The 14,553-nt window shown below is 29.2% G+C and overlaps 1 protein-coding gene across 2 annotated transcripts in view; it reads left to right on the forward strand.

Annotated features, from left to right (window-relative positions):
- The window catches only part of LOC109607121 (trypsin beta-like), a 256,249-nt gene that overhangs the window by 210,843 nt on the left and 30,853 nt on the right, over nt 1-14,553 (forward strand). The window contains exon 5 of one of the 2 annotated variants that reach the window (XM_049965519.1): nt 10,694-10,779. The exons of the other annotated variant lie outside the window; for it this stretch is intronic. Within the exon in view, the coding sequence (XP_049821476.1) occupies nt 10,694-10,779 (86 nt within the window). The remainder of the gene's footprint in view (nt 1-10,693; nt 10,780-14,553) is intronic. 2 annotated transcript variants of the gene reach the window in all.

Here is a 14,553-nt window from a genome sequence, read left to right on the forward strand (position 1 = left end):
TAGGTTAGAGTTAGTCTAGGCTAGATTTTATTATAATTAGTTTAGATGTGAGTTTAGATGTGAGTTAAGTAGCAAGAGTTGGAATTAGAGTTGGACCAAAATTAGATTTAGACAAAGTTAAGAGTTAGGAGTAGGTTTAGGACAGTTTAGGACTTATTTGAGGATAGTGTTGGATTACATTTAATTGACAGTTAGTTATTTATTTATATTAACCACTTAATGCTTATTCTGCAGTCAATAAATTAATTATAATTTCTTTAGGTTGAGGTTATAGTTAGTCTAGGCCGAGGTTAAGGCTAGATTCTATTATAATTAGTTTAGATTTGAGTTTCGGTTAAGTACAACTAAGTGGGAGTGTAGTAAAAGTTGGACCAAAATTAGATTTAGACAACGTTAGAGTCAAATTGGAGGTAGGTTAAGTTAGGAGTAGGTTTAGGTGAGCTTTGGGGTTAATTGAGGTTAGTGTTGGATTAAATTTAATTGGCAGTTAACTACTTATTTATATCAGCCACTTAATGCTTATTCTGTAGGCAATAAATTAACTATAATAGTTAAGTTAAGGTTAGACTTAAACTACAGTTATAACTATATTATGTTACAGAAAACTTTAGGTTAAGAACAAATTTGAGACTAGTATTACATTAGACCTAAATAATGAGCTATTTTATTTAAATCAACTAACAATGAATTGAATAAAGTTAGTCAAGATTACAGAAAGGTTAAACTTGAGTTACATCAAGGCAAAGATAAGTTAGCTTAGGTTAGAAGTTTGGAGTTTCACAGAGACAAGTTAAATTCTAAATAAATATACTTGAAAATAGTTATTTGTTAGCTTTTTATGTGAGCTTATATTCTTGTTATCGTATTGAATTAATTACATTAGAAAGTTTTAATAATGTTTATGTATTCTAATACCATCTTATCGTAATATAAGACTCATATAAAAAGACAACAAAGGCATACCTACTTAAAAGGAATTTACAAACTTGTAGCAAGTAACAGTAAAGAGAAGAAGAACATTTAAGAAGCCAAGACTCGACCGTTCTTTCAACGGGGGCTTTGCTAACATTTTTTCTATTAATGTAAAAACGATGCTGTAGTAAAAGTTTCTAAATCCTTTTTGCCTTTAAGCAAGGTATTTCACATAAATAGAGATAAAATTATAAAATTTTATGAATATATTTACACATAAAGCGTTCTATTTCATTAAAAATACATTAATATTTATAAAGAACGAATCATTTAATCCTTTTTAATTACCCTCGAGAACTTTTAATGAATGTTGTTGTGGAACGCTTTGTTTAAGTAATTACAAATTAGGTTTTTTACGTTTTGTGTTTCGGCTATACAAATTTATCTATAAATGTTAATAAATACGGCTGTTGTGTTGGCGACAGATTATAATTAAATTCCGCCATAATTCTTTTAAAGGACCATCATATGGGTCCTGTCATCAACGCCATATATATGTAAATTTCTTAATGAAATTATATGTATTTGATTTGCATATAACTATAATTGGAGCTATTATTTTTATGGCACAGTCTGCACATGTCACAAACCATATTGATTTTAATAAAAGATCTTAAAATATCTGTTTGTGACACCCACAATTTTGTTTTAAAATTAATTATCATTTAAATAGTAAATTGGGCATTTACTCATTTTGTTTTTGGATTAAACAAACTTCCCCTATTAGTGGGTAATTAACTAAATTAAAAACAAATTAATAATAGTTTTGATTCATGGGATTCATGTCAGAAATATATAAATCAAAAAGTAATTAATTTAAGCGTGCAATATAAACAATAATAAAGACTAAACTAGTCGAAAAGTTTTAAAAAAGAAGCCTGTAACTGTCAATCACTGTATAAAAAATCCCGTTAAACTTTAATTTGAAAAACAACAAGTTTGTTAAAGCTGACTGACGTAGTCGTTTAAAGTTTTCGATTTCAATAATTAACATCACGCAAAGTTTACATGGAAATATCTAATTCGTTGGTGCATTAAAAAACACGAATATATGAATAATGATGTTAGGGACGATATCTTGCTTTAAAATCAATCCACCTCTTAATGACTGTTCCATGTTACTCTAATTGTATCAACGGCGATTGGCTCTAATTATTTAATCGATTTTAAAATAACTAAATTTAATTTTTCAAACAATTAAACTGAAAAACAATTGCCAACTGAATTATTTTCTCGTACAGCTTTCAATCAATTTATCATTTAAAATTGATTTTCACGTCAGATTTAGTAAATTTCAAATTGATTTCATATCAAGGGTTTTATATGGATTAGTGGAAAGCTGAGGGTGTAATGTAATATTTTGCTTTCGAATTAACTTAGTCGAAACTCTTGTAGGAGTAACTCAATTTGTGTATTATTAATTATAAAAATATTACACGCTCACTACACTGAGGAATTATAATTACCTTCGACCTAATAAATCACGTTGTTGTACAGTTCACTAACTTGTCATAAACGTTTAGATGTCATAAAATCATTATTAACTTGTGCAAGATTAATTAACACATGTCGTTGCTTAAATCACTTAATCATACCTACAACATTTTATCGTCGCAACAAGGAAAAATTCAATTGAAATATTTAAGTCCATCAGCGAAAGAATATTGGACTTAAAGCACATAAACCTAAATGAATAAAGTTGCCGAAACGAAATCTAAGCTTTTCAGCAAACATTGGAAGGGATAAGTGCTTGCGTGGCAAGAGACTGCACAAGACAAATCCCACTCATTATTTCTTTGTGGAGCCATTACTCCTTTTTGTCTTTGTACAGTTACAACGGATCCAGGAGATGTAAACGTTCATTTTTTATGGGGCAATATATCTGGAATCGTACATAAAATGTGATATATTCTATTAAATTTATTACGGAAGGAACTAAACACAAACAATAAAAACTCTTTCAGGAAGAGGCTGTATTTCAAAAGGGGGGAGTTTAGGATATTTTACAGCTCCCCACCCTCTCAACACAGTTAGTTAGGTGTGTAGGTGTGTGTGTGTGTGTGTGTTGGAAGCAAATTAGGTCTTATAAATATTACACAAACAAAATTACACTATTACTGATTGGCTTTGTGGTCAATACAACCCCCCATTCGTTATCTGTAGCATTGCGTCACCTCGTGAATAAATAATTTTATAATGAACATGTGCTGAAGTATTAATAATTTTCGTGGTCGTTCTGTATTCCGTTATTCGATTGCGTTCGCTCCGAATTAATTTCCCATTTTGAAATATCACAGTTTTTGCGTAATAAGTGGTTGATTAATTAAATTTGCGTTAGTTTTAATTGGGATTTAACTTTACTGCCGCAGTCCTATGCAAAATTAATTCAAATTTAATTGTCTTTGTCTTAAAAAGTCAATCGCAGTGTTTAATCATTTTGACCGGCACCCAAAATTTTTATTAATTTCGCTACATTTTTTTTTAAAATAGCCTCATCAAAAACTCATATTTTTGAAAACTGAATTACTTACTGGAACACATTGGCCTGTAGAAATTGTTGAGAAAAGTTCCAACAAGTCATATTTTTGAAATTTGGAGTATATACTCACACATATTGCTCTGTAGAAACAACATTTTTTATGGTATTTTAGTCTACTATTTTTTAAATTGTAGAGAAAAGATAGGGGAACATTTTAAACTATTATATGACTCCATAACTATGACACTTAGATTAGCATCCTCCATGAAGTCATATTTATAAAAATTGGAGTATATACTGATATATATTGCTCTGTAGAAACAACATTTTTTATGGTATTTTAGTCTACTATTTTTTAAATTGTAGAGAAAACATAGAGGAACATTTTAAACCATTATATGACTCCATAACTATAATACTTAGGTTAACATCCTCCAAGAAGTCATATTTTTGAAAATTGGGGTATATACTGAGATATATTGCTCTGTAGAAACAACATTTTTTATGGTATTTTAGTCTATTATTTTTTAAATTATAGAGAAAAGATGAAGGAACATTTTAAACCATAATATGACTCCATAACTACGATACTTGGGTTAGAATTCTCCAAGAATTCATATTTTTGAAAATTGGAGTATATACTGACATATATTGCTCTGTAGAAACAATATTTTTTATGATATTTTAGTCTATTATTTTTTGTATTGTAGAGAAAAGATAGAGGAATATTTTAAACCATAATATGACTCTACAACTATAATACTTAGGTTAACATCCTCCAAGAAGTCATATTTTTGAAAATTGGGGTATATACTGACATATATTGCTCTGTAGAAACAACATTTTTTATGGTATTTTAGTCTACTATTTTTTAAATTGTAGAGAAAAGATAGAGGAACATTTTAAACTATTATATGACTCCATAACTATGACACTTAGGTTAACATCCTCCATGAAGTCATATTTATAAAAATTGGAGTATATACTGACATATTGCTCTGTAGAAACAACATTTTTTATAGTATTTTAGTCTACTATTTTTTAAATTGTAGAGAAAATATAGAGGAACATTTTAAACCATAATATGACTCCATAACTATGATACTTAGGTTAACATTCTCCAAGAAGTCACATTTTTGAAAATTGGGGTATATACTGACATATATTGCTCTGTAGAAACAATATTTTTTTGGCATTTTAGTCTATTATTTTTTAAATTGTAGAGAAAAGATAGAGGAACATTTTAAACCATAATATGACTCTATAACTATAATATTTAGGTTAACATCAACCAAGAAGTCATATTTTTGAAAATTGGGGTATATACTGACATATATTGGTCTGTAGAAACAACATTTTTTAAGGAATTTTAGTCTATTATTTTTTGAATTGTAGACAAAAGTTAGAGGAACATTTTAAACCATAATATGACTCCATAACTATGATACTTAGGTTAACATCTTCCAAGAAGTCATATTTTTGAAAATTGGGGTATATACTGACATATATTGGTCTGTAAAAACATTTTTTATGGAATTTTTGTCTATTATTTTTTAAATTGTAGAAAAAAGTTAGAGGAACATTTTAAACCATAATATGACTCCATAACTATGACACTTAGGTTAGCATTCTCCAAGAAGTCATATTTTTGAAATTTGTAGTATATACTGACAGATTGCTCTGTAGAAATAATATTTTTTATGATATTTCAGTCTATTATTTTTTAAATTATAGAGAAAAGATAGAAGAACATTTTAAATCATTACATGACTCCATAACTATGACACTTAGGTTAGCAATCTCCAAGATGCCATATTTTTGAAAATTGTAGGACATACTGACACAGATTGCTCTGTAGAAATAATATTTTTTATGATATTTCAGTCTATTATTTTTTAAATTATAGAGAAAAGATAGAAGAACATTTTAAATCATTACATGACTCCATAACTATGACACTTAGGTTAGCAATCTCCAAGATGTCATATTTTTGAAAATTGTAGGACATACTGACACAGATTGCTCTGTAGAAATAATATTTTTTATGATATTTCAGTCTATTATTTTTTAAATTATAGAGAAAAGATAGAAGAACATTTTAAATCATTACATGACTCCATAACTATGACACTTAGGTTAGCAATCTCCAAGATGTCATATTTTTGAAAATTGTAGGACATACTGACACAGATTGCTCTGTAGAAACAACATTTTTTATGATATTTCAGTCTATTATTTTTTAAATTATAGAGAAAAGATAGAGGAACATTTTAAACCATAACATGACTCCATAATTATGATACTTAGGTTAGCATCCTCCAAGAAGTCATATTTTTGAAAATTGGAGTAGACACTGACATATATTGCTCAGTAGAAACAATATTTTTTATGGTATTTTAGTCTATTATTTTTTAAATTGTAGAGAAAAGACTGAGGAAATCAAAATTTAATTACTACAGAAAATTTTCTGGAATAATAAATAAATAAATTTAACTAAACTAAACCAAAATTGTACACATAAATAAATATTCAACACTACATTTTTTATAGGGATATTTTAATCATACGTAAAGGATTAAAGTGAAAAATGAAAAGAATCAAACAAAAATTCATTATCCTTTGTCGACACATGTCCTCATTTTGAAAGTTCCAAGTCCGCGTTGATCCCCGTCATTTTTCACTTGAAGAGGGCATTAGTTGTGGCTGAAAATTTGTCAGCGTTGTTATATTTCTTACTTATTTTAATGTTGTCACGCGTCCCTTAAACACGGACGGCAGAAAAAAAAGAAACTAGTGGAGCATAAAGAAGTTAGTTTTCTTAAATTATCTGAACTGCACGGGTCGTGCGAAATAGAATAAATTTTCGGGGTGCGACATATTTAAATAACACTTGTCTCGCTCCCATTTCAGATAAGCTTCGACAGGATTACGTGGTCCGGTCGAGACCGTAAGGACCGAAAATATTCTCCCCTTTCCAATAAAATAGGGTTTGTTAGCATTGTACCATGATAGCGCACCATCTGCCTCCCTCCTCTGTATCGGACGTTTGCCGGCACGTTCCCATTACTAAGAGGAAACGGTCGACGACGAATATTGTATTTATTAAGAATTCCCGTGGGTCACGTTAGCCGGCAAAGTCAATATTCATATAAAATGCGACACGATCGCATTCCTTGCGGTTATTCAGATAGAAATCGTACTACTTCAAACTCTCGAAAGTTTACACTTAAGACAAAGGTTTTAAACGAGACTCCCCGAGCGAGGCTGAATTAATTAATTAATTAACGGCGCGGATAAAACAACATTCGCGTATCAGAATTGTGCGATATTACGTCTGTAATAACATAGATTCAAACGGTTGACAACAACATTAGTAATCGCATTATTATTTACGCCAACTAGCACGTAAATTATTATCTTTCGGTAACCTCATAACTTAACTAGTTTCACATCCTTTCAGCTCGAAAACTAAGATTTATTTGTTTGCGCTCCCGCTCACGAACTGTTAACAAATAGAGCACTTTGAATCGCCAGACGATTTTATTGAAAAACCTCGACATAAATATGACACGGTCGGTGCCAAAACGCTTCAAAGGGAACGATCAAAACGTTCACCCCCGTTTTCGCGTTCGGTTTTATTAATTAAATTGATCGATTAGCGGACACTTGGAATTCCTCCCGACGCCAAAACAAATGGAATACATGGACAAGTGGTTGGATCTGAACTTGCCCGGAATATGTTTATATTCTCGCAACTTCAGTCCGGACTTTAATAATAATTCCGGAATGTTAAATGAATATCAATGCGATGCAGTGCTATTCGCTAATTGAGGGAATATTCATACTATTGTTTAAGATAATAGACTAAAGAAATTTACATATCTACATTTTTTTTTATATAAATTTACATTTCACAGTTTATTTTTACCTTTTGCATTTTACCTATTTTACATATCTAACAAAACTTACATATTTTACATTCTTATTAAATTTTACTTATTTTACACACTTACATAGCTTACACAGTTTACATATTTTACATATCTTACATATTTTACATATATTACATATCTTACATGTTTTACATATTTTACATGCCTTACATATTTTACATATCTTACATATTTTACATATTTTACATCTTTCACATATTTTGCACATAGATAATACATTAAAGAAATTTACATATATACATTTTTATATATTTATATTTTACCTTTTACATTTTACATGTTTTACATACTTAGTTTACATAGTTTACATAGATTAAATAGATTATAGAGTTTACATATTTTACATTGTTTATATTGTGTACATAGTTTATATAGTTTACATAGTTTACATAGTTTACACAGTGTACATATCTTACATATTTTACATAACTTACACATTTTACATATCTTACATATTTTAATATCTTACATATTTTATATATCTTACACATTTTACGTGTATTACATATTTTACATATCTTACATATTTTATATATATTATATATTTTACATATTTTACATACCTTACATATTTTACATATCTTACATATTTTACATATCTTACACATTTTACATATCTTACATATGATATGACAGATGAGACACTACAAAATTTACATATCTACATTTTTATATAAATTTTATGTATTTATATTTTACCTTTTACATTTTACATATTTTAGATACTTAATTTACATAGATTATATAGATTATAGAGTTTATATATTTTACATTGTTTATATTGTTTACATAGTTTACATAGTTTACACAGTTTACATATTTTACATATCTTACATAACTTACATATTTTACATATCATACATACTTTACATATCTTACATATTTTACATGTTTTACATACTTATTAAATTTTACTTATTTTACACATTTACATAGTTTACACAGTTTACATATTTTACATATTTTACATATCTTACACATTTTACATATCTTACATATTTTACATGTCTTACATATTTTACATATTTATTTTACATATTTCACATATTTTGCATACTTTACTTAGTTTACATAGTTTACATAGTTTACATAGTTTACATAGTTTACATAGTTTACATAGTTTACATGGTTTACATAATTTACATAGTTTACATAGTTTACATAGTTTATATAGTTTACATAGTTTACTTTACGTACTTACTGCATATTTTACATGACATATTTTACATTTTACATACTTTAATATATTTACCTACATATTTTACATTTCACATGTTAACATATACGTAATACTTTTCAAATGGTTAATTTGAATCCTTTAGAAATCCAATAGAAAACATATTTTGACAATACATTTGTTGCAGCCATAAAAAATGGACTTAAAAATGAATAAATCTTTCGACAAACGAGTCGAGCAACAAAGGCATTCCGGTGGCAGCAGGTAATCTATAAAAATTACAATTTTCCCTCTGGGTCGCATTCATAATTTGTTATGTGAATTGTCAAATATGCATATAAACTACAACTATATTATACAATGTATAATTTAAAAGCTGAAGCAGTTTCATTGCAGTTTTATTACTTTGTGCAGTATAATGTATCGCAACCTTTCCAACAGAATGTTAAATTATAAAGTTGGTTAAGTAGAAAATTTACTTAGGCCGATATGTTGTAAAAACGGAATGGCGTATAAAATATTTCACACAGATTTTAGGGAACGGTGTTGCTATCTAATTTAGGAAATTAATGTTTACATTTTTACCACACAAAACCGAAGCTCATTAACTTACTAGAAGAAGTGCACTTTTAATTTTATAGTTTGTGAACATGCACACGGGCACAGTTAACAAATTATAACGTTGCCAGTGATCCAATTTGATTTATAAATACCATGACTGACGGATATTATTTATTTATAATTTTCAAATTATATGTTGAAGGTACATTTCCATCTGAGCTAATACATGACAAAGCTGAATAAAAAAGATGTTCGTGCATTCAATTGTCAATTCGTGTAGACGTCGCCTCATAAAATATACCTTGTTTTATTTGTGGTGCTTGTTTAATTTAATATTGAATCGATAATGTCCGTTGTTTATTTCACAGCTATAGAAAAATGCATAAATATTATTCGGGATATTGAAAAGCAACAACTGCTGATATAAAAATGTTTGTGGTTGATTCAAATGGTTTAATGATCGAATTTAATTTGTACAACAATAAAATTAACTTTATTTATATTCGTTTACACATTTTACACTTTTAATGTTTATTTTAAAAAGTATTTATATGTTACATTCGTTAATTATCACTATCTGAATAGTCTACTTTCAAGTAACTCTTCAAATACCTCGAAGAAGATTCAGTTAAGACGTTCTTCATCAGACTTTGACGTTTCTGTACCATCCAATGACACCGTAGGAAGACTGCTAAAGTATAAAACAAGAGAAGAAGTAATTCTTCTAGTATTGTGCTTTAAAGTCTCTGTCATTTTCTTCATCAGACGTCAAAGCTTTTGTACCATCCTTTGGCAACACAGGAAGACCACTGAAGAATGACAGAAGAAGAGATAGTATTAAGATATTATTCAGTTCAGGCCTCTTATCAAATTGTTCAGTTCTTGTTAACTAAAACATTGTGTAAATGTTAAATCAGCTTCAATACGTTTCTATTCCATCCTCTGGTAACACAACACAAGACTGTTGAAGCATATTTCATGTAAATAATCAACAAAATTATTATTTTTTCATAAGTATTATTAAATTTTATGAGCGTGTATTTCATAAATTTCAGCTACAGCAAAAACAACATAATAATTTTGTTGGTTTGTATCATTATTCCACTGTTTCAGACAATTATAATAATTGAATAATGAGGTCATTACTTTACAGATATAAGCCATTAGTTAGTAAATTATTTGTTTGTATTTCTAATAAAATGAATTAGTTTTAATCAAAATCTTAATGTTTAAAAATATGTTATGTTGTAAGCACTTAGTACTGTAATGAGTATTATTACACAATCGTTGAATAATGTAATTTAATCAAGGTTTCCTCTGAGTTCCTTCGTATTTGTGTGTACTTTATGAAAAATGTGAACTTATGAGGTTATTACACAACGGCATAAAAAAAAGTATACAGTATTATTCTCTTGCCGGGGGAAAACCGGATAATGGAAAAATGTTATAATATGTGATGATAATAAACCCTTATAATAATGAGAATGCATACATCACATGTTTAATATGTAATTTTGAGTTAATAGATAACATTTTTCTTTATATTTCTAGCTCACAGCGAGACGTAATGGGGAATCTAAAGGAGCCCATTTCTCATCCAAATTACATCGTTAACGCCCATGTTTACTTTGTCCGAGGTTAGTGACGACATTTCTTTACATAAAAAGAATCGTAAAGCTCTGATTTCTTGTGATTTACGTTAACAAGTGCGATATGGAATGTGCGACCAAAATCCCAAACTACCTTAACTTATGGTACTTATTTTCTTCAAAAAAATGACGGTTTAGCTTTGTTCTAATATATTAAATGTATGAAAATGGGAAATAAATTGAATAATACCGTTATTATTGAACGCTTTAATCAATTACCGAATTTAATTTCCTCCCCATAAAAAAGTTTAATATCACTTTAACGGAACAAAGTGCCTTTTAAATAAATTGTCCTTTAATACGTATTAATATTAAAACAACACAGATGAATTTGTTTTAAGGAAGCCATTATGTATATTGTAGTTGGTTTTATGTAGGCAGTATCTTTTTGAAATCGTACTCGAATAGTCTGAAATGGGATTCATACAAATCCTGCAATAACATCGTATTTGATCAGTCAAGTAAAATTTATTATTAAAGATAAAATGTATGGCTGAGTTTGAACGTGCTTTTGAAATTTCCTCGATCTATAACGTAGAATTTCCCAAACATGTCGGCCCTTACGGAATCACGAACACTTTTCAAATATGCATGTTTACCGTGGCGCAAATTAAAAGAAATAAATGTGAATGCCGCTGCGGCATTTATTCAGCGAAACTGTGTGATTTTTATTAGTCAAACCCGGGAAAAGTCAATTAAGAGAGAAAATGCACTTGAGAATGCGACGAGTAATTTTAATCGCGTGCTGCACTGTAATTATTCAAATGATGTTCGCAGAAGTGAAGGCTGGAACAAAGCTATTATCGAATTAAGATGCTTTATTGAGTTTTCCCTTTATTTCATTTCATTTCATTGAATTAACATACGCAACGCGGTAAATAATAAACGAGTCTACTTGGTTTTGGGCTTTGCCTAAGCATCACACCACCCATCCATCCATCCATCCTTCCTTCCTTAAATTCCACACCAACTTCCTTAATTAAATTACCTCGTATCGGTCCCATTACCCTTACGGATATTATTCGAACATTTCTTCAATATTTGCTCCTGAATTACTGAATTATTAACTTCACTTCACACGTTTTAAATATAATCAAAAATTGAATTTTTCTTTTCTTTTAAAATTGTTTATAACCATTTGTCAACGTCAATTTATTAGGTATATTTAAAACTTAAGTCTATATTATTATTTTGTATCGACCTCTGTCTTAGCAACTCCAGATATAGCATCACAACTTCTAAAAAAATATATATTACATTATTTAGTAGTCTTTTGGTGTGGCTGAAAGTTGGTAGAGAAACATTAACGTTCAAGCGAGAAAAGACTTAACAATCAGCAAGAACCGAATATATTCATATTTAGCATCAAGACTTCTAAAGAAATATATATTACATCCTTCAGCAGTCTTCTTGTGCAACTGGAAAACGGTAGGAAAGCATTAATGTTCAAGAAAGAAAATGTCAGTGACTTAAAGCAGATTTAACAATCAACAAAGAGTGATTGAATCCATATTTAGCATCAAGACTTCTAAAGAAATATATATTACATCCTTCAGCAACGTTCTTGTGTACCTGAAAGACGGTAAAGAAGGATTAATGTTCAAGAAAGAAAATGTCAGTGACTTAAAGCAGATTTAACAATCAACAAAGAGTGATTGAATCCATATTTAGCATCAAGACTTCTAAAGAAATATATATTACATCCTTCAGCAACGTTCTTGTGTACCTGAAAGACGGTAAAGAAGGATTAATGTTCAAGAAAGAAAATGTCAGTGACTTAAAGCAGATTTAACAATCAACAAAGAGTGATTGAATCCATATTTAGCATCAAGACTTCTAAAGAAATATATATTACATCCTTCAGCAACGTTCTTGTGTACCTGAAAGACGGTAAAGAAGGATTAATGTTCAAGAAAGAAAATGTCAGTGACTTAAAGCAGATTTAACAATCAACAAAGAGTGATTGAATCCAAATTTAGCATCAAGACTTCTAAAGAAATATATATTACATCCTTCAGCAGTGTTCTTGTGTACCTGAAAGACAGTAAAGAAGGATTAATGTTCAAGAAAGAAAATGTCAGTGACTTAAAACAGTTTTAACAATCAACAAAGAGTGATTGAATCCATATTTAGCATCAAGACTTCTAAAGAAATATATATTACATCCTTCAGCAGTGTTCTTGTGTAACTGAAAGACGGTAAAGAAGGATTAATGTTCAAGAAAGAAAATGTCAGTGACTTAAAGCAGATTTAACAATCAACAAAGAGTGATTGAATCCAAATTTAGCATCAAGACTTCTAAAGAAATATATATTACATCCTTCAGCAACGTTCTTGTGTACCTGAAAGACGGTAAAGAAGGATTAATGTTCAAGAAAGAAAATGTCAGTGACTTAAAGCAGATTTAACAATCAACAAAGAGTGATTGAATCCATATTTAGCATCAAGACTTCTAAAGAAATATATATTACATCCTTCAGCAACGTTCTTGTGTACCTGAAAGACGGTAAAGAAGGATTAATGTTCAAGAAAGAAAATGTCAGTGACTTAAAGCAGATTTAACAATCAACAAAGAGTGATTGAATCCATATTTAGCATCAAGACTTCTAAAGAAATATATATTACATCCTTCAGCAACGTTCTTGTGTACCTGAAAGACGGTAAAGAAGGATTAATGTTCAAGAAAGAAAATGTCAGTGACTTAAAGCAGATTTAACAATCAACAAAGAGTGATTGAATCCAAATTTAGCATCAAGACTTCTAAAGAAATATATATTACATCCTTCAGCAGTGTTCTTGTGTACCTGAAAGACAGTAAAGAAGGATTAATGTTCAAGAAAGAAAATGTCAGTGACTTAAAACAGATTTAACAATCAACAAAGAGTGATTGAATCCATATTTAGCATCAAGACTTCTAAAGAAATATATATTACATCCTTCAGCAGTGTTCTTGTGTAACTGAAAGACGGTAAAGAAGGATTAATGTTCAAGAAAGAAAATGTCAGTGACTTAAAGCAGATTTAACAATCAACAAAGAGTGATTGAATCCAAATTTAGCATCAAGACTTCTAAAGAAATATATATTACATCCTTCAGCAACGTTCTTGTGTACCTGAAAGACGGTAAAGAAGGATTAATGTTCAAGAAAGAAAATGTCAGTGACTTAAAGCAGATTTAACAATCAACAAAGAGTGATTGAATCCATATTTAGCATCAAGACTTCTAAAGAAATATATATTACATCCTTCAGCAACGTTCTTGTGTACCTGAAAGACGGTAAAGAAGGATTAATGTTCAAGAAAGAAAATGTCAGTGACTTAAAGCAGATTTAACAATCAACAAAGAGTGATTGAATCCAAATTTAGCATCAAGACTTCTAAAGAAATATATATTACATCCTTCAGCAGTGTTCTTGTGTACCTGAAAGACAGTAAAGAAGGATTAATGTTCAAGAAAGAAAATGTCAGTGACTTAAAACAGATTTAACAATCAACAAAGAGTGATTGAATCCATATTTAGCATCAAGACTTCTAAAGAAATATATATTACATCCTTCAGCAGTGTTCTTGTGTAACTGAAAGACGGTAAAGAAGGATTAATGTTCAAGAAAGAAAATGTCAGTGACTTAAAACAGATTTAACAATCAACAAAGAGTGATTGAATCCATATTTAGCATCAAGACTTCTAAAGAAATATATATTACATCCTTCAGCAGTGTTCTTGTGTAACTGAAAGACGGTAAAGAAGGATTAATGTTCAAGA

Source organism: Aethina tumida, chromosome 3 (assembly GCF_024364675.1).
Source record: "Aethina tumida isolate Nest 87 chromosome 3, icAetTumi1.1, whole genome shotgun sequence".
NCBI lineage: Eukaryota > Metazoa > Arthropoda > Insecta > Coleoptera > Nitidulidae > Aethina > Aethina tumida.